This window comes from Pipra filicauda, unplaced genomic scaffold (genome assembly GCF_003945595.2).
Source record: "Pipra filicauda isolate LSUMZ 115617 unplaced genomic scaffold, ASM394559v2 scaffold7_size6619720_pilon, whole genome shotgun sequence".
Lineage (NCBI taxonomy): Eukaryota > Metazoa > Chordata > Aves > Passeriformes > Pipridae > Pipra > Pipra filicauda.
In genome coordinates, this window is record NW_024104976.1 from 4,748,693 (window position 1) to 4,770,580 (window position 21,888).

A 21,888-nucleotide genomic window follows, 5' to 3' on the forward strand; every position below is an offset into this window, starting at 1 on the left:
GAACTTCAGGCAGATTTTATTTATATACCCAATTTATTTCCAGGATTTTACATTAGGTTAATAAAGATAGTACTCACAACTTGCCCTTTATACCTCTCTACCTCTCATATATATTCATGTAGCTTCTTGCTTACTTACTGAAATACACAGTGAAAAAGGAGAGCAAGGAACAGTTAAGTTTCATTTTAGGGGCTGTATCCTAAGATACATACAGCAAAAAGCAGGAGCAGATCTCTAGATGTGATTGCATCAGTGCAGTCTGAACTTAATTTTGAGCCTCTTTAGTTAAATCATATATAGAGATGGATGCTACTTCTGTGTATATTTATGTGTGTAGGTCTGGGGAGTTGTTGGATTATTTGCTTTTGTGTGTGTGTGTGTGTGTGCATCCACTTCTAAGGAAACAACGTCTCCTGTGTTGGGAAAGCAGAGCAAAGCATGGCAGGTGAAGTAGTGGAATCCTCAGGTACAGTGTGGGGCTGCTGCAATCCTGTCTCACTGTGCAGCCCCGAGTAGGCGGTTGGATGAAAAAGAACAGACAAATCAACATTCCTTTCCCTGAACTCCCCAGCGTGCCTCAGCTGCTTTCACTCAGCTCCAGAAGGGGGAAATGAGACTAAAAGGAGCCACCGGTGGAGTGCTTGCTAATTAGTAAAACTTCGCTGCATGAAGGAAGCAAAAATTAAAGGAATATATAAATGCTATTGAAGTTTCAGTATGTGAAAACTTAAAGCATCAACAGATTTATTTCAGAGCTTTTAACCAGTCGTGTACTTAGAGGAACAAGTTTTTTCAGTGTTTTCAAAAGACCAGAACTTGTCAGCCTGCTTATGCTGCCAGTTTTTGTATAATAAGTTCATTGACCCTGTAGACAGTCTGAGTGTTTTCTGAGTTACCGCTTTATCAAACTAATTTGCATGATTTTAAAGCTGTTGCTTGCTAGAAAACAATCTAGTGAGGGCACTCTTTGTAAACACCCTTTTATATAACTTTGCTTATTCCTTTTGGGCACAGGGAAGGGAAAATCAGGAGCAACAATCAAAAATAGTGTAACTGAAAAGTGACTTTCATGCTTTTATAAAATATTTCACAAAACAGTTTCTTACTGAGTAGTTTGGTAGAATTTCTTTTGTTTTCACCCAGATAAACACTATTTCACGTGCAAAAATGTTATGCTTCAGTAGTTAATGTGCAATTACCTATTGTTACCAGATAATGTAGACGTGAAAGGTATAAATGGATTTGAAAGGGATTAGAGAAATTAATGGATGATACGTTCCTGGAGGAAAACTAGTGAGAGCTGAGAGTGTGTAATGGGGAAAGGCTTGTCCCATAGTTGTTCTTCCTCTCTTTGCCTGTAAGCATCAGCTGTGGCCACAAGAGAGGATACTGGTCTAGCCTGAGTCTGTTCTGGTGTTCTTACTGTTGTTTAAGGGCTTAGTATAAAGGGCAGTGGGCCTGCACATCAGAACCAGATCTTTGTACAGAGCATTGCTTTGTGTCAGACTCTGAATGCCCAGGAGCAAGAACCACAAATATCCTGGGTTCTTCTATTTTCTTTGGATGGGATTCTGAATGAGAAGTCAGTGAAGAGCAAAGATTAAATCCTTCCAGCTCTTTACTCCACATGTTTGTAAGTACATACCTGGTCTGTGTTATAACAGTATAGACAGTATAACAGTACAGGCACATACTTCCACTCGTGGTCTCAACAATAAATGGTAGAGTGTTTAAAGGGTAAGTGGTAAGGTGAGTATTAGCTCTGAAAAGTTACATCCTGCAGCCAGTTGCCCTGAAAAAAAATTTAAAAATCTATTGCCACATGTGCTAAATTATGATGAGTAGTTTATTACAATTTTATTATAATTTGTTTGTGCTATATATTGATTTGAGTTTCTGAAAAATGCAAGATGTATCTTTTTGAATACAAGTTGAACTCCTTCCACCCTCAGGCAGGAACTGAAGCCCCAGCAGAACTGCTGACTAAGCACAGCCCAGGCATGGGCTGCCTGATCTGCAGGTAGAGCTGTACCAGTACCACTGGGAGGTACTGCCAGTCTCTGCTGCTCTTCTGTGCTGGCCCAGCTCTTTGTGGGACCATGTTTTGAAATCCACTGGGGCTTTTTATTCCAATTGTGCCACCTCTCCTTTTTTTTGTTTCCCCTCTTTTCTTTCAGCATCAAGACCTCTTTAGATTTATCTGTCATTTACTCTGCAGCCCCACACACAGCTGCATGGATGTAGTGTGTTGTATGTTAGTTCTTGGAATCAGCAGTGGGGTGAGGCTGCTTTAATTTTGTGTTGCTGTGGAAGAAACTCTTGATAAATAGGTACTTCCTTACAGGTCCTTATGGCTTTTGGTGTCTTTAAGTTTTTTAGATCACTTGGAATTACCTAAAAATGGGATTTGATAATGGTGTTGTATATACTTTATCTGTAGATATGCCTGAGGAAAAACAAAAGCTAAATGTAAAAGTCTTCACTGATATTTAATGTTATATTCTAGCTATATTTGCTGTGGTGCTTTATGAAACTTCTGTTGGAAAACAGCACCAGTTATTTCTTTTTTTTAACATGACATAATTTGTTTTCTCTAGAGTGCTGCTGTCCTTGAAGGTGAAAGAAATGCTGCACAAGAGGAGAGAAATAGTATAGAAAATCGAGTCAAGGAGCTGACTGAGGAAAACGAGCAGTTGAAGAGAAAAGTTACTGAGTTAGAGAGTAAAATTGAGGAGTTGCACAAACAAATTGATAATATGAAAGGAGAAGAAAATTCAGCGAAGGAAAAATTAAAGACATATGAGGTAAGTTAAGAAAACAAGCCCCTTAAGTAGTCTTCTTCCTGTTTGCAGTGGATTCACTGTAGAGTAAAAACTGACAAAGAGGAGGATGGATAATGCCATCGGGAAGGGGAAGGAAAACCAGCAGGTTATAAGAAGCAGGATGCAGTTTGCTGACATATATAGGAAAGATTTCCCCAGTGCAAACCAGATTAGGAACAAGTCACAGCTTGCAACTGGGGAGATAGTGATAGGCCAGAGTGAAGAGACTTTATAGCTCAATTTACTTGTCACTATTTCTGAAAATATTAAATTGAATCATTACAGGAGGAGAAGCAACAATTGGAAGAAGCTTTGAAATGCGCTGAGAAGGAGGCAAAAGAATTGGTAGCGTTAAAATTGGCTTTGGAAAGCCAACTAGAAGATATGCAGGTAAGAACAAGAACAATTAGGAATATTTAAATTTTGAGGTTTTATAAACATGTTTTATTATTTTGAATGATCATGCAACTCAGGTTGTGTGATTTACATGTAAAAGAATAAAAAGCTGTGCTCGAACATAAACAAAAATATTGGCAATACACATATATCAGGAAATTGGCTTCTGTATTTTTATAAACCTGTCATATTTGCAAATGCTGCAGGGAACTGAAATATGTCATCGCTAACCCAGAGAAATTTAACACATATCACTAGGATTTGCAGCCTCTTAAAACTGTTCTTACTGGCATCGTGTTCTGTATCTGCAAAAGTTACAAACCTAATTTTCCTTCTCTGTAATTCACCTTTTACATGTCCCAAACAAGCATCGATTTCAGTGGTATCAGTTTAGAATTATCTTAGTCTAGAAGCTGAGTTTTTAAGTGTTTCTGTCAAACAAGTCAGACTCAAAAGTGAGCAACACGTACATTGCTAGTGACCCTTTTTTAGTTGAACAGATGTTTTCCCTTGTTGTCTTCAACATAAATGTTACTTTATTGTTCTGAAAATGAAATTTGTCTCTAAGTGGACTAAAAACCAAGGGAAGACTGTGTTAACTAGCATGGTCTCATGGTTCAGTTCATTATAGTAAAAAGAAAAAAAATAAAAACAAGAAGAAAATACTCCTATGTCTTTAAAATTGAATGTGCTTCTAGGATTTTAATAATATGGGTATCTAAGTTTTGTTTCTACAAAATGATGTTTTAAAGCTGATGTTCCTTGTAACTACATCAAGAAGTGTTTTATCACCTCACTGATACCCCTCCTTTGCTTGTATGTGTTGCTGGTGGTTCCACAAGCCCTACAGGTGGCCCATTGCTCTTCACTGCCCTGCACTGAGCACACTTCCCTTCTGTCACAGTCTGACTTGCCCTTCCTGTGTAACATGAATCAATGCAGCACATGCATCTCCTGCATCTTGATTAGCTTTGGGTCAAGATGCTTGAAAAGTGTGTTCTTTCCTTCCTGTTTTTCTGCATCCTTCAGGGCATTGTGCCAAATAATGCTGCCTCCAGGCAGGGTCTCCAAATTCAAGAATTCTGGGAAAGGTGACAGATAGAAGAGTCAGTCTTGTCATTTTATTCACAACTTACATCTAAAGTGGGAAACACTAAATTTAATCCTCTTTCTGATTCTACACTCTTGTGCACCGGATATGAGCACTAATGGACTTCAGGATGTAATCAGTGGTCCCTTTTGTTTAGAACAATTCAGCCTTTCTGTCTTTAGAGTTTGCTTGTTCTAATGAATACTGTTGTGCAGTAGGTTGATTTGGCCTTGTGTTACCATTGACAATTTAGACGACAAATTTTGGCACAATAATAATGTTTATCACAGTGGAAATTTAATTCCCGACTGTCCCATCTTGCTTTTTACATAACACAAATTACTTTTAATGGTGGATTAGCATAAGAAAGACTGACAATACCAAGAGAACTGTAACAGTTACTTTAAACATGGCCAAATCTATTCCTCCTCCATTCCAGATTTCTATTCAGAAAAGTTAAACCTGACATACACTTCATTCTTACAGCCAGTTTGTGTTAGTGCTTTATACTGAAATTTTCTTTATGGATGGTCAAGCCAGGAGTAATTTTGTATAGTTTCATGTTGTGTTATAACCTCTGGTTAGAGTAGCCTCCTCCACGTAGTGCAGTGTTTCATGAAATGAAATACATCTTAACAGTTTTGCACCACTGAGAAGACTTTCTGAAGTTTCTTGAGAACTCTCTTGGGAAAGGAAATAATTATTATGCCCCTTGACCATAGCATATATGGTCATATTTTTAAAAAATATCAGTTATACCAACATGATTGATGGCAGAGCCAAGTAATCTGTGCTTTTTAAATTAAATGTTCAGAACATGGGATCCTTTCCATGGGTGGAAGAACATGAAATTTCTGTTTTCATTGTGGTAAATAATGGTAGGCACTAGAATGAGAGTTGCAGAGCACTGTAAGTTGAAGTTCAGTTGTTTCTAGCATGATATATTAGTGTTTCTCAAATATTAAAGTTAAAGTAGGAATGCTAATTTTATCAGTATTTTTCTCATTTATCAGCTAATCTAGCAAAGGGCAGTCCAATATCCTAATTACTGTTGGTGAGAAACTACATAGGACATGTTATTTCCCCTGAGTAATAGTACAAGAATGAAGTAGTATCTGTTGTAATGCAGGATTTTTATTAAAACAAAGATAATTTCTTTTGCAATGCTCGGTTTTCGTGAGGAATATTTTTACCCTTTACCTATGTTATCAAGTTTCTGCTGGCTAGATTTTAGCAAAACAACAAGGAACTCTTTATGCTTTAAATGGTAATTTCGCTATTTGAAGAATAAGCGATTCTATGGCATAGTTACTGGGTAAATAATACTATCATAATATGGGCACCTTTTAAATAGATGTGGAGGAGCTCGTGCAGAATGGTGGGGTAAGAAAACGACCATTTCCAACCAAGTAGAAGTCATCAAGCCAAGAGAACCATTAGCTATTATACACTTTTCCAAAGAGAATAGCTGTGCATGTGAACCATGCCATCATGCCTGTGTTGGAACAAACTAGTGACAGGTGTTATGTAGAGGTAGGAGGGTGATAAGCTCTCAGACATCCTGCCTGTGATAGCAGAGACACTGGGAGCCCCCTGGTAGGTGAGCACACTGGATAGCTCTGCAGGTCATTCAAAATTTAATGCACAACATTGAGGTCTGGTTTGAACATTAGCTGCAAAAGTTCTCTCAGGAAGGGGATTTGTGTGCTGACAGCTGTAAAGTTCTCTTTATCATCATCTTGATAAGGGCTTCTGGGTGCTACAGAAGCACAGCAATGGGGAAAAACACCACTAGTTACTTCTCACTCATCATAGGAACAGATTTGGGTTTTTGTTTTGTTGTTGTCGTAGAGGTTTTGGGTGTGTGTGGTGGGGATTTTTTGGATTGTTTGTTTTCACCTAGAAAAACAGGTGGTTATTGAGAAAACTTTTCAAGGAGCATGTAGGAAAATGTGAAACTTGGAATGGATATTGGATCTTGTAGAGGAGATGGGATTTCCTGGCTGGTGTGCAGCTGCAGAGGAATGTATGCTTTGCTTGTAACAGAATAATGAAATTGGTCCTACAAATGTTGCAACAATGTTTAAGGAATTTATAGGAAGGATAAAGCACTGCATCACTAAAATAATAAATACTGACTAGCAAACTGTAGCTCCATAACCTTCTTTTAAAAAAAAACCCTTAAATTTGTCTTAATGTCACAGCAGCCTGCTGGTATTACTGCTGCACAGAGTGTTAAGTAAGATTCCTTTAAGGAATCTGCAGAGGGTCTACATTATATATTATTCAGTTCATTATATATATGTTTTAATTTCCTGCAGGAGAACACCCGTTGTATTTCACAGGAAAGGCAACAGTTAACTCAGCAATTAAAGGATGAAACTCAGCAGAAGGAACAGTTAAAGCAGATAAAGAATGAAATGGAGAATGAACGATGGCAACTAAACAAGACTGTTGAGAAGTTACAGGAGGAGGTATGAGTTCACTCCAGAGAGGCTGCAGGAATCTGAATGTCTGACAGACAGAAGCAAATGAACTGACAAATTGCAAAGAATTATTTATTTGGAAATGTACAAAAGAAGGTGAAATGCAAAGTTTACTATTAGTTTCTTTAACCTAGAGGCTCTCAATGAAAGTTTTCAGGGCTGGAACAGTGATTGGAACACCAGTATCTCAGAATAGCATTGTAAAACAGTTCTGCTTAAACAAGATCTCAGATCAGTTCTAATGTCATTGATATTTCAGAGCTGATTCTCAAAAGGCTTTTGCATCAGACTTACTGTGCCATGTGTGTGTAAACCCTACAACTAATATTGACACACTGAAGTGTGACCATGCAGTTCATTGCATCACTCAGCTGGAAGAACTGCTGCCAGACAGAAAGAGAATAGTCTTGCCATGCATACTATTAGAAAATAGCCTTTCTGGTTTTGTGTTTTCACACTTCTGCATAGAAATTAATTTATTTAGGAAAATATGTCATAATTGATAATTTTTCTGTCTGGAAATACTGAGCTGAATATTGAAGCTGGAGGAAAAAACCTTTTGATGTATCAAACATGACAGAACCTTTTGTAACACTATGTTAGGAAAAAAATTATATGTACTTTTTTCCCAGATGTCTGAAATGGTAGAGATCTCAAGAACATCAGCTCTGGAGCTTCAGAGCCAGCTTGATGAATACAAGGAGAAAAATCGCAGGGAATTTGCAGATCTGCAGAGGCAATTAAAGGAGAAGAACCTGGAGGTAGAAAAATCCCGCCTGATGACCATAAGGATGCAAGATGAGGTAATGACTCATAAGTTCAGTGACAAATTCTAACCTTTGACCTAGAATTCAGTTCAGATAGTTTTCAAGATAAAGAATGTTTGCTATCATGCTTTTGTGCACCTCATCATGAGAGAGGATCTCAGTCAGTGCTCTTGAGTTTCATTTTTCATGGTGGTGATCAGTGTGTTATTGCTGCCAGGGAAATGGGCTTTCCTGTTTGTGACAGATCTAGGCAGTGTCTGACAAATATTCACTATCACATTATTTTAGCTTCATCACTAAAATAATAACTGACTAAACAAAGGAAGAAAATGGAAAACTATATGTTGAAGAAAAAAAGCTCTCATCCTATGTTATATACATATTACAAGTTACATGTGCAAGGAGTGGTCATGGTTTCACTTAAACCCTCTCTCACTCATTATATATTTTTTTAAAGTACTGTGAAGGTTTTGGATAATTTTGCTGAGGACATGCTGTTGTTGAATAGGAAATTTTTGTCTTCAGCAGATAGCCCACTGTATCTAATAGTTACACTAATACATATATATGTATATACGTACATACACATACATATATAAACGCAATTATGTCATTAGTAAAATGATGTCATCAAAGTGCATCAAGCATATATATGAGCTACGTAGTTATTTAAAAGCTAAAGTGTTCAGAGTCTGAAAAGAAAAGGAATAATATTGCAGAAGTTCCAAATAACCATTAGAAAATGGTTAGACAACATTTAGGCAACATTTTCGCTTGCTATAACTTGATAAAAACAAATAAATTTTAAGAAATCCACTGTGGAGAATTGTCAGTGTAAAACCTGTGGTATGAAGCATCTCTTTGGAGCTGATATTTCATCCAAGTTTATTTTCTTGGTGCCATCATGTGGATAAAACAAAAATTACTGTGAAAAGCCCAGAACTCAATGCAATTCCTGTCAAGCTTCCAGATCTATAGTGTTTGCAGTAAGTCCTTTTTACTGACATCACTTATTTATAGAAAGTACAGTATAAAATATATGACCATAATCTCTTTCAGATGCGTCTCATGGAAGAAAACTTGAGGGACCACCAGAGAGCTCAGGATGAGGCAATAACAAAAACTCAGTTGCTGGAACAGACTGTGAAGAGCTTGGAGTATGAACTGGAAGCCAAACACCACTTAAAAGACGATCGGGCAAGACAAATCAAACTAATGGAGGTAAAAGACATCCTTAAGGGTTTGTTTCTTATTTGAAGAAATTAAAATAATACTGGTATTTCATATGGTTTCTGCCAGGGAAGACTCAAAATAGCTTGATGTTGTTGAAAAGCCACGTAGTATTACAGCAGGAATTATTCTGGAGTATTCTAAAGGTGATCTGTTAGCATATCTGTTGTAGCATGATGTGTTCGAAATTACAGCTGTTCTTTTCTCATTTTAATTGACTTCTTTTTAATTAATTTTATCTGGAGTTTATCAGGCAAATTTGCATTCATTTCATTCATAGGCCCATCGCTGAGAACTTTAAGAGTATTTCGAAGTGTAAGTTCTATTTAGCATCTGATATCAGTTCATTTCAGGAGTCTGGATAACATCAGGATTTTGACCACCTGGTTACAGGGTCAGCTTTTTAACTGTTCACTTCAACTAGGCTGCCACTTGACTTTTATAAACAAACACCTCTGTAGCATTGTACTCATGTGAAAAGAAAATTGTCTTCCAAATGTATAATGTAATTTAGACACTCAGAAACAGTCTCTAGAAACATTACAGAATTTCTCTTATTTTCTTGAAATTGGTGGGAGTGATTAAAAAAAGGAAGCAAAGTGTCTATTTTACTTCTGTCAGACAAATTCACTTTAAAGGCTTCTCTACCTGCCATCTTTTTTGGTAGATTCTGCACATGTTTTAAGAGGCATTTCAGTTTTCAGGCCTAGTCTTTCCAATAGTTTGAGTCCTGAAGTTTAAGGAATAGCAATCTGAAGAGGATGGGAAGTAGTATGTTGAAATTACTTTTCTTTGTTCCACTTAGGACAAGTTGTCTAACCTGGAACTTGAGCTTGATGAAGAAAAGACTAATTCAGATTTGTTGTCTGAGAGGATCAGCAGATGCAGAGAACAGGTACTTGAACAAGTTTCCTTTTGTATGATGGTTCTATGAAAAGGTATTATTAGGGTCACAATCAATATTGATCAACTCAATAATGATTAGCATAGGACTTATCTGCTATACTTAAAAAGAGTATGAAAACCCAAAACCCCCAAGTTCCCATTACAAGTAAATATGCTCCTTCACGTCATCACAGACCAATTTTTTCATGTTTTCCTAATTGGAAAACAGACACAGAATGTATATAAAGCCTGAAGACTATTATCATACTCTAATATTCTTGATGAGCTTCATCAGGTAATCATTGATGCATGCAGAGATGATGCTGTTTCAGGCTCAGTTTTGGTGCTGAGGCTGTCAGAGAAAGGCTGTTGTGAAGAGTCTTTTAAATTGAAAGATCATGATTTTACTCTTACTGGTAAGTAATTCAGCATAATAGAGTCTTGATTTCAAAGAAGGAGGAGGAGCTTAGGAAACTGTGGAATTAATGAGTGAAATCAGCTGAACTGAGGATGCTAGACCAGAGAGAGAGCTTTGTTTTCATTACAAGTGTAAAAACTGATTAAGGTATATTGAAGGTAAGATAGTTGGAAAGCATTTTCCACATAAAAACATCAACCTTTTGTTCCAGAAATGTTATGTTCAATAGTCCAGAAAGAAGGGAAGAAGGATTTATTAATGAGGTTGTGTCTAATGGGGCAGAAAATGTGAAGATAAAGTGATAGGTCTCACTTAGCTCAGCAACTATCATAGTAATTCAAACAAGTAACAAAAAGGATTTTGACTGTATAAGTAGAGAAGTTGTGGAGATTGTATGATGAGGCCTCAATCAAGATAAAAAGTACACCAGGTATGCCCTCAAATATATATATATATATTCCTTTATATTCAAATAAAGAAATATTTTGCTTCTGTCTTCTGTAAGGCCAGTGAATGTGCAGGTGGGGTGAAATAGAGGGAGGGTATTGCAGATGAGACCTTTGAGTTGGAAATCACTAAGTGTTAAGAGAATTAGGAGATCCTTATTAGTATTATTTGAGATTTCTGAAAGAACTGACATAGGAATTATAGGTCTTGTAACAAAGATTTATAATAAACCAGAAAAGTAGAGTATAGGGCCTGATTACTGCAGAAGTAGCCAGAGCACCTATGGCTGAGTAGTCAGGATTATGCAAGTTTTTTATTAGTTCACGAAAAGGAATACAGTGATGTGTCTGCCTTGGAATATCATGGTCTAGACAATGTTCCTTGCCTTAGTTGTGCATTCTGAAAGATGTGAAACTGCTGCATAACTCATTACAGCATGTTTACTGCTACATGAACTTCATGTAACTCTGCATGAAGTGCTAGAGCTCACAGGAATTTCCTAGAAGTCCAGGAGACAATTAACATTGAGGCACAACAATAATCTGTTTTCATTTCTCTTTCTTTCTCCAGAAAAAAAAAAAAAGAACTGCAGACATTCTTTTGAATAGCTTTAGCTTCAGAGGGAGAACAGAAAGTAAAATCTTAGTTTCTGTGCCTTTTTGATGCAATTGTGTGTTCCACTGAGGCAGCTGGGGAATTTAAAGTGAGTTAGAGCTCAGCTTTCTTTTCACACATCCTTGAAGCACCGAGGCACCATCACTGCTTTGTTTGGACTCAGGTTACTGAGATTCTGTTTGACTCTGATACAGACTTTTTGCTATTGTTGCACTGATATTGTACAGAGCCCAAGGCAGTGGGTGAAGTAGAATGTAAAGGACCATCATAATATGGGGTTATGCCATTGTTAAATCAGGAAGCCTTTAATACTGGAGTCTGTGCCTGTCTTGTAAACCTGGGATAAAAGAACTTTAGTTACAGCTGCACTACAACTATAGTAAGTTAATTTGCTAACTGAATGGAAACCAAAAATACAGTTTGGTGACCAAAATGTTACATAATGGGTAAAAAATGTGTTTATTTTGAGGTCTGGAGTTTCTCATTTCACACATGAGTTACAAAGGTTGCTTTGTTTTGATTTTATGCCAGAATGACTAAGTAGTCAAATTACTAAAGAGTATTTCAGGGTCTGCTAAGCATTTATAATGACATGAGAAACTATAATGGATTTGTTTTGGTAATATCTGTATTTCTGTACATTTTTCAAATTATTATTATAAATGTGTTATTTTAGCATACCAATAATGAACTATAATACTCAAATTTCCAGTAAAAACAAATTTATACAACCTCTTCTATTTTACATAAAGCTGAATGTTCGAATAAACATTGGCAGGACTAACAGTTCACATTTCATTTACCACAAAATGTTATTCTTTTTTAATTTAAACACCCTTTTGAATCTGGATGGTTGCATGAGACACTGTTCTCATCTCCTCTGCATTCTCAGGAGGTTCCACAGCAAAGTGGAAACAGGGAAAAGTGGGTCATATCCTATTAGTTTTAAAATGATAAGGTATTAGTAACTGTAGAAAGACCAAAATGATCAACACACACACACACATATGGAAAGCCTGAGTGCTCAGCTGCTCTTTGAGTCAAAAGTGAGCAGGGACAGGACACATTTTACTACATGATGGATTCTTTTCCTACAAACAAGAGAAATGAAGTGCCTCTTGCCATTTTGTTTTTGCTAACATAATTGAAAAGTGCTTAACGTTCCTTCATCAGTTCCTGTATTCTGTGAAAATGCAAACATGAGTCTATTAACTTCAGAGTTGTTTCCAATAAGTGTGAAAAAGGGACTAATTAGTTTTCATGATAACTTTACAATAAATGAGAAAGGATAAAATTGTGCTGACTGCATCGTTCACTTCCTTTTGGTGAAGTGTTCCCAATGGAGAGCTGTATACCTGCTCTTGAGCTGGCTCCAGGTGTGGGAAGCAAGCAAGTGAAAATGTGGATATGAAGGCTACTTTTCAATTATGAAGTATCAAAGGGGTTTGTTTGGCTTTAACTTGTTTGTTAAACATTGGGGGTTTTGGTCACATACTTGGAAACTGTGTATGTAGGTGTCTATATAGGCACACACACACATATATATACATATATATATGTATATTACTTTACTTAGGAATTAAGAAACATAGGCTGTAAACCTAGTGCAAGATGGTAAACAATAGTGACAGCATCTAAAACATTATTAGAAATCAAATTGCTTTCTCTAATAATGAACTCAACAGCTGCTTCTAATCCTAAAGCTGGCACAAAATGCTGGTATGTCTGATAAAGCTTTCTAAAATCTGATACTGTTGTTTTTCTCATTTTTTTTGTTGTTAGCATTCTTCAAATCCAGCTGTGATAATTTAAGCTGCAGAAATAGTTTGTTCTTTTATTGTAATTAAAATATATTAGATACAGGAAAGGTAGAACATGAAGCAGAGTTCTACATGGTGTGTACATGGAGTATGTACTGTGACACTGGTGTGTTCTTCTCACTGCTGGGAAATAAGTGAGACTGAGCACATTTTGGCAGACAGCTGCTTTTTTTTTGCTTTGTGCCTGTTAATTATGAGTCTACTATTGAAAAAATGGGAGGAGATAAGTGAAAACAGCAAGAATTGTGTCCTGCTGTCCTTCTCTTTTTACAACCTCCCGTATATATTTGCACGTAGCTGTCTGAGCCTGATCACATACAGCACTTTTTCTCTCTCCTATTATTCTGTGAGGTTGTGTTTACCAAGAGGTGTCCAACAACAGTAGCAGCCATCTTGGAAATATAATAATTGTCCTCTAAATAATTCCTTAATTTGAATCTTGGGAAGGTTGCACAAATTTGTCACAGCCTTTGAGCACAGTGGAACTTTGGAGTGGTCCATTAAGCAAGTTCCTACATAAAACAAAACCCCTTTCTTCAGTTAGCAGTTACATTTTTAATTAGTCATTCATTTTACCACAAATTTTGCTTTATTTCTTTCTGTGTCTGTCTTGATGGCTAAAGCAATTACAGCAGAATAAATTCTAGGTAATCCCTCACATTATAAATTTTTTTCACCTATTTAATGAATAAATGCAGCCATTGTACAAATGCGTGATTTTAATTTGTGTCTATAAAATAATATTTTAACATATAAAATAAAATTTTACTATATAATGTATAAAATTTTGTGATTATTAGCTTTCTGTGTGACAGTGAGAGCTTTTGAGAAATTACCTGGCTGTTGAGAACACAGCCATGAGCTAACATTTGTATTCTAGTAGCTGTTCTGACCTTAGTTTTCAGAAATGCCTTCTACTCTTCTGAAACCATAGTGTGACATAACATATGCAACTGCATGCATTGCTACTGTGGTTTGTATTCATATATTAATTTCAAAGCTACAGAAACAGTGTAAATTATTTCCTTTAAACACGTGATTAACTAAAAATATATCTTTTAATATTATAATGTGGTTAAAAAAAAGGCCTAAGGTAAATTTTGATGTGCTGCACTTTTTTGACCTTCACATTCTTAGCATTGCTTTTGGATTTTTTTTTTAATGCAAGAATTCCCAATGACTTTGGTAAGACCTTTACTGAGATAAATGTGTAACTTAGAGCTGCCTAGCTGGGATGGTGTGTTTATGCAAGTTCATATGTAGCTGATGTAGAGCAGGGAAGAATGCTGTGGCCACTGCAATCTTTATCAGTGTTTTTGCAGGTACAGTGATTGGCAGAGATGTTCACTGTGTTCCCCAGGTGATTCAGCATCATAAACACTGTGCAGGAAATAGCACAAACGCTGTGGTAACATTTGCTGTGCCTGCAAGGACTTGAGGGTCTTTGTGAAGACTCGAGGGTCTCAGCGGAAATGAGAGGCAACAGAAGTATTTCAGCACTGCAGATTTTTCCTTCAGCTCTAAAGTTTCAGTAGCAGCTGTTGAGCAGTTGAGAGTTTCTCTTTGAGCCTCAAATTTAATATTTTTTTTCCGGTCAAGTCCAATAGTGAGATGAAACAAACTCATGCTGCATTCTTACATTGACTCTGGATGGATCAGGTAGTTTTTAACATCTTTCTTGTGGTTATTGAATATGCAACTGAAATATTTACAGAAACTGGAGCAAAAGTTGTTTTTTAACAAGACAGGCAAAAACATCCCCTTCCCCAAACTTAGAAGTTGGTGCTCCCAGTATGACAGACATAACACTGATCAGAGGAGGGGAGAAATGTTCATGTCCATTATGCAACAGAGTCTGTTGAAAAAGAGATTTTACTGTTCTCATTCATATAGTAAACTACAATTGTCTGTAGAGTGTTTCACTGAGTTCTGGGCACTTCTCTGCAGCTACAAGTTTGTGTTTAATAAAGTGAAACTTTATTTAGACTAGTCAGCAGCTTAAAGGTAAGATGTCATTTCAGAGGTTCAGATTTAAGTGTGGAGACAACACTTGTGAAAGGTGTTTGAAGTCTGATGTGATGCAGAACTCTGTCCTGCCACATGCTATATCTCTCGTGCAGCAGTTTAGAGTTCGGTTCCTTGCTCCAGAACATGTATATTGAACATCAACAATATCCACTGTGACTGTAAAATGCCTAGGGTAAGTACTGGGAATAACATCAACTCCCTGAAGTGGAAAATTTTGTTCAAGATTGTAACTGTAAAGCTCATCTGAAATCATGTGGATGTCTTGAATTCTGAGAAAGGGCATTTCTTCTCATTGCTTAGGTATGCCTACATTATATATATACATACACAAAGTATCATATAGATAAATGTAAATGAAATCTTTTATTAAAATTTCTCTTTTCTTTCTATGATAGATTGAACAAATGAGGACAGAGCTGCTTCAGGAAAGAGCTATAAAGCAAGACTTGGAGTGTGACAAAATTTCGTTGGAAAGACAGGTGACTATATCTGGCTGTAAATCCTTTGACCGCTTTCAGAAGAGCTGTAAAGTCTGTAAAGTCTTAACTGTGTTTCTGGAACACTGTTGGAGATACAATTTCAAGCAATTGTGATTTTAGTTGAGCGTTTTCTCCCATAGGAGTAGAGAAGTTTTCTGCAGCTCAGTGATCTTTGAAAGCAGGATTACTATCGTGGCCCTTAGCTGAGATCCAGAGGAAAGCTATCTTAGCAAGTCATAGTATTGTTGACAAGCACAAGAATGTAAAACAGATTGTAGTGGGAATTTAGAGAACATATTTTTACCACACACCTAATTTGGTGCCTTAGGTTATGTGAAATTAATCTCAAATCGTTTGAGAAAAAAGAATGCCACCTACTGGTATATACTAGGTACATTCTTATACTTTAGTTCTGGCTTTTTTATCATAGTCCTTTTTGAAACCTGAATTCATGGTTTGAAGTTCTGTAACAAAGAGCTTTATTTTCTATTTCTCATGTTACTCTTTTTTTGCCTTTTTTTTTTTTTTTTTCCTGGCAACTCTTTCATTAGGTCCTCATTGAAAACCTAAATTACCGGGCCTCAGAAAAATGGAAGTGTGAATCTGAGCAAAAACCTCTGCTTTTACAAATCTTTTTCAAACTATTTATGTAGTAGGTGTACTTTGATAGAGTAAAACGATATTGGATGTAATTTCTTTGTCTGCTTGTTGTAGCCATACACCAGGGAGTTACAGAAGAACACAGAATTTGACAAAAGAATTGTGTGGAGCATAAGACAGATCTGACAGAGTATTTGAAAAAAAAATTGGCATATTAAAAAATACTGTTGGAAGGGGCTTGCAACTCTCTGAAATTCAAGGCTCCATTTAATCTTAAAACCTAACTGAAGCTGAACACTAAATTCTTTTTGATAAGGCACAGTCATAGAAAATCTGTTTGTAGTAAACTGTAAAATCTCACATTCTTTTTCCACGTTTACTGAACTAAAAATATAGTGATCACCTTATGTTTTCCTGAAGAAATTAATTTTTTGTTAAGGTGATATGTGTTAATTGGAGTATATAAGTAGTAATCAAGTGTGTTCCAACCCTAGAACAAAGACCTGAAGAGCCGAATCCTTCACCTGGAGGGTTCTTACCGGTCCAGTAAAGAGGGACTTGTTGCTCAAATGGAAGCAAGGATCACAGAGCTGGAAGAGCGACTTGCAAATGAGGAAAGGTGAAACTAGTTGTTAAGATCAAAACATGTGTGTTTATGTTTTTATTATGTCCTCTTGCTAATATTAAGTCTCTATTACAATTAACTTGAAATTTTTTTTTCCTCACAAGCACAAAATTAAAATGGTTACTGTTTCATAAAAGCATTGCAAATTTTCTTTTTGACTGAAAGCACAGTAGAAGTTGTCTTATAAATTTAAAAGTGGGCACTGTAACGTGGTTCCATAGCTCCTTGTCTTATCAATGGCTAATATCAGTCATAGACTTAGAAATATTAACTGTATTATAACACTTCTGCTTGCATGTTCACTTCATTCTCTAATCTTGTCTCTAATTTTTGTTTCTAAATGTTGCTCTGGTGACAGAAGAAATTCTACTTAGTCCTTCATACTTTTGAACAAAGTTCTTAATATGTTGCATGGAATCAGTAAATCAAAGTAGGGACCAACCATTAGTAGTTATTTGATTCTTAGAAGATTGCTAAGGAATTATATCATGATTGGAAGTATTTCAGTTCCTTTTTAACAAACATGTCTTTTGTTTGTTTGTTTTCTAGGGATAGAGCAAATTTCCAACTAAGTAACCGCAGACTTGAGAGAAAAGTGAAGGAGTTAATGTTGCAAGTAGATGATGAACATCTGTCACTGACTGATCAGAAGGACCAGGTAGACTAATATGCCAATATCTGATACTAATCCTACTAACATAAATCATCATGTATAAGAGAGATGAGAAGAATGTAGGTAGATGCTGATTACTCTGTTGTTTGTGAACTCCCACTGAGTGAGATTCGCAGTTGCCGTTGTCATCATGTGCTTTTGTCTGGTACTAAATGGTTATTAATTTTGGAAATTAGGAAAAGAAAGCACTTGTAGAAGCAATGCTATAATTATTTTAAGATATAAAGCAGATAACAGACAGTAATTGATCCTATAAATACACCAACAAATAATATGTTCTGTTTTGCCACTATAACATTTTGTTTAAAGAAACAAGTTGTTTACTGTTAAATATAGGCTATAAGTATTAAGCATACATTGATGTTCTAATACCAATATGCTCTACCATTCCTATGGTCTTTGTTGATTCCTTGCTTAAAACTTGACTTGTTTCAGCCCGTGAGTCAAACAGTAATGTTCTGCCCAGAGAATGAACAGTTTGTTTCAAATTGCAGACATCTGTTAAGATTATCTTTAAGAAAAAAAATGGTATCCCATCATTTCTCTTGAAGTCTAATGCTGACTTTCAGATATTTCTGAAGCAGAGGATTACAGTGTCACTACACTGGCACAGTTTTATCTTTATTCTCCCTCTCATAGATGCTGGAAGAATAAAATTCCTTTAATTAAAACAGTCCTCTAATCAGCTGACATGTAAATATTTCAGTTGAGTTTGCGTTTGAAAGCAATGAAACGTCAAGTGGAAGAAGCTGAAGAAGAAATAGATAGATTGGAGAGCGCGAAAAAGAAACTTCAGAGAGAACTTGAAGAGCAACTGGACATAAATGAACAGTTGCAAGGACAGCTGAACACTGCAAAGAAAGAGTTAAGGTAGGATGGCTTGTCAGACCTACAGTTGTGTATCACACCACCCCTCACAAGTTTGACCTCTTGCTCCTGTAGTCCATAAACTGAGGGCTTCCTCTACACATTTGTTGTAAGCAGGCAGAGTTTAAGACACAGACCTGTGAAACTCTTCTGCATTTCCTTTCTCTGCAGATGTTCTCTGACTCTTTCTAGTGTGCTCTAGGTGTCCCAACATTTCCAGGGTCTCCCTGCTGAATAAAGTCATTGAGGCAGGGCATATAAAATGGAAAAAATGTGGGACTTGACACTGGTATTGTTTGTAGTAATAAAAATTTCCTGCTAGTGGCTGAGGTGTACAGTTATCCTGTGTTAGTTTTCCTTAGCTGTCTTTGAACATCCCAGTGTGCAAAGTTTTTGGTTTCCCCTGTCTGTCCCTTTAGTTAGAGGGGCTTGAAAATGTGGTTGCTTGCTCTTCACACTCTTGCACGTTCCTTTCATGTAAGGTGTACTCCATGAAAAACTATCCCTGTTGAAGCACAAGTTTCTTTGGCATCCTTTAAAAACATAAATCCTACCAGTCGATGTTTTAAGCTTTGTATAAATGTTGTGCATGTAGATGTGCTGTTTTAATAGCAAAGATCTGTATTTTTGTTTTAGTAGACTGAAGAAGTCACCAAGTAAAGTGTTGGCTGATTCTGATGATGATGACGACGACGATGATGATGATGATTTCAGCACAGATGGTGACAGTCTCTGTGAAGTACCTTCAGGAAATAACTTTTCAAAAGATGATGACACAAAAATCTAAATAAGTAATGATGTAATTCCTTGAAAGTACTGGAAGAATAACATAAATTATCAAGAATCTGGATGTTCTAGAAGCCAAATGACATAAAGGGATTTAAGAGTTGGGAATATAATGTTTCCATCCATACTGTGCCATTTTCTTATTTAGATCTCCACTGTTTATTATAGGATTGCTTTATAAAACAGCTATAAAACACAAGATGTATATAACAGCTACTGAAAACACAGGGATAATGTTTCATATTGGAAATGGGATTTTGCTAAAATTCTGTTTAAGTAAAAAGCCATTTGAAAGTAATTCAAAATTAGTTTTTAGTTATTAAAAGCTTTTCCCTAAAATTAAGGAAACCACAGAAGATTATTTAATAATTGTAAGTAGGGGGAAATGATGTATAAAATGTAAATATTTTAAACTTGATCTTTTTATTGACTACTTTAGTACTATTTTGTAAAGTTTCTAATATTATATAAATCAGTTTGATATGTAAAGTCCTTAAATTTATATTGAATGCTATATTTGAGTTTTCAGTAAGAGGAAAACAAATGAAAATGAATACTTTTTGTGCATTACAGAGCAGATTCACAGTTCCTGGGCCAGGAAGTACATTTTAAAAACCAGTGCAAGTTTTATTGTATGTTCTGTATATTAGAGGTCAAATGTTAATCCTGCCTGTTGACTTTAAAAGGACCAGCACGTCTGCATGATGAGAGAGGCCTGCCTGCAACTTCCTCATCAACTTCATTTGGGAGGCTTTCTGTTCTTCGTAGGGAAGGGTGAGAATGATGTCAGTTATTACTTGGTATCTTTCATTTCCTGAAAGGAAGTCAGTCCTACCAGAGGCAGAATGTTAAATCAGCAGCCTGCTGATTTGAGGACATTGGGACAGTCTTATCTTCAAGTTTTTAAAGAGTCCCCCTCGTTTCAGTAAAATTAGTTGTGGTCTTTGAATTAAATACATGTTTAAATCTGTTCAGTAATTGATACCAAAATTTTATGCTTGCTTGCAAGAAATTGCACCAGGGAAACACAAAACATGTAACCTGGTTTTTATTGAGCATCTATTTGTGATATATTGCAGTGTGTGGTCATATTTGCAGATATATATTAGTATTTCAGTTTACAGAAGTATTTTGGGCAATCCATCTATTCAACAAACTTTGTGGGAATTTTAAAAGAAAGAGCATTGAAGATTTTATTTTATAAACATTTTCCATTTTGTTGCTAAAAATATTTTTTTTGCCACTTATATCACACTAGACTGGTTTTGCTCCTTTGCAAATCTAGGATTCTAAGGAAGGGGCACTACTACAATAGTTAGGTCTTGTCCATTTTTTAGTATTTGTCACAGGTTAGTGAGCAGGTTAGTGAGCACTTCTTCACTGATTCAGTCAAGAAATAGTGTAATTGTAAAAAATACTTTGAACTGAAGTCACTGGGAGCCTCCAGTATTCCCACAAAGGAATCCACTGAAGAGAGCAAATTTAACAGCTCTGAAAGTGAGGCTGATAGACTGGGTTAGGGCAAAACTCCTGACAATGGCAGGATCCCTTTTCATGCACTTACGTGGAAGGAAACTCCTGCCTGCGGGATCAGAAATGTATTCGTGCATAGCAGATCACAGACTCTTTTGCCATGGAATTCCCTTCAACTTGAGTTTGATCATTTGAATTATATGGGAAATAATATGAACGGCGTAGTTGTAATACTGTCTCTGTATTTTGTATGTGTTCAAGTAGCAAACAACGTGTGTTTTTTGCAGTAGCTTTACTGTTTTGACAACACTGAAACAGCCTTTTGTCCAAGAAGACCTGCACTACACTGTACTGACAATCATCAGAGAACGTCCTGTGATTTACATGTTCTTGTTTTATTTGCATGTTTATGTAGACTTATCTTTAAACAACTGATTCCAGCCCCCAGAACTTTATCCTACAATGTTCATAGATGACTCTTATTTCAAACCACTGGAAGAAAATCACTTAATATTGCATCTACCTCCAGTTACACTAAACTGTAAACTAAAATTCACTTAAAATAAACAGTCAGCTCTCTCAGTTCTACCTTGTGTGTGCATATAGCTTGATATGACAATCGAATTTCATATAGAAGATGAATGTGTTTAAAAAATAACAAGAAAATAATTACCCAGGAAATACTGATGCTCTGAACAAGTTTCTGCATTTTCTTCTCTTTGGATGGCTGCTTTCTTTGTAACTTGTAAAGAGGTGGCAGGTGTAACATCTAGAAGACTCCTCATCTGAGCTTAGAAGGAGAGAGACAGATTGTTTATTTGCAGACTCTTACTGGGAGAGACCTTTCTTGTTACACATCCCTCCCCACCCGTTTTTTCAGAAAAAACTCATCTTCAGTTTGTTCATTTAGACTTGGAAATGGCATTTCCTCTTTAGAGTCTCAAATCATATGACTAAAATCAAAGAAAATCTTAAGACACTCAGTATTTCAACTCATTCACAAACCAGTTGGTAGCTCTGTTTCCCGATACATGCTGGCTTTGGGGATGGCAAAATCATCTTGATTGCCACAAACAAGATTGATAGTAGTTTAAGGACATCTGATTTGTTCATCTCCTATTTATTTTTATCAAAACTCATCTTAAGTCAAGGTTTAGTTTAGAAAAATTTTCCTGATATTTTCAGGTAATCTGTTTTTGAATGAATTTCAGAAGAAGCTCTTGACCCATAAAAGGAAGCAAGAGGGAGAATATGTAAGGAAACATGGCTGTGAGACATCCAGTCCCCAGAAGTTTGTATAAACATCAAAGTTTCTGGTGGATTACAGAGACGTGGCTTGAATTCTGAGCTGTAGAGTCCTTCAGATTTCTTCCATGGTACT

The 21,888-nt window shown here is 36.2% G+C and overlaps 1 protein-coding gene across 1 annotated transcript in view; it reads left to right on the plus strand.

Moving 5' to 3' along the window:
- Positions 1 to 21,095, plus strand: part of CGNL1 (cingulin like 1) — a 55,781-nt gene extending 34,686 nt beyond the window's left edge. The window contains 11 exon segments of the mRNA XM_039390111.1: positions 2,598 to 2,804; positions 3,108 to 3,212; positions 6,630 to 6,782; positions 7,427 to 7,597; positions 8,621 to 8,782; positions 9,597 to 9,686; positions 15,400 to 15,483; positions 16,578 to 16,702; positions 17,258 to 17,366; positions 18,088 to 18,251; positions 18,888 to 21,095. Of these exon segments, the coding sequence (XP_039246045.1) occupies positions 2,598 to 2,804; positions 3,108 to 3,212; positions 6,630 to 6,782; positions 7,427 to 7,597; positions 8,621 to 8,782; positions 9,597 to 9,686; positions 15,400 to 15,483; positions 16,578 to 16,702; positions 17,258 to 17,366; positions 18,088 to 18,251; positions 18,888 to 19,035 (1,518 nt within the window). The 3' untranslated portion in view covers positions 19,036 to 21,095.
- Positions 21,096 to 21,888: the final 793 nt, after the last annotated feature.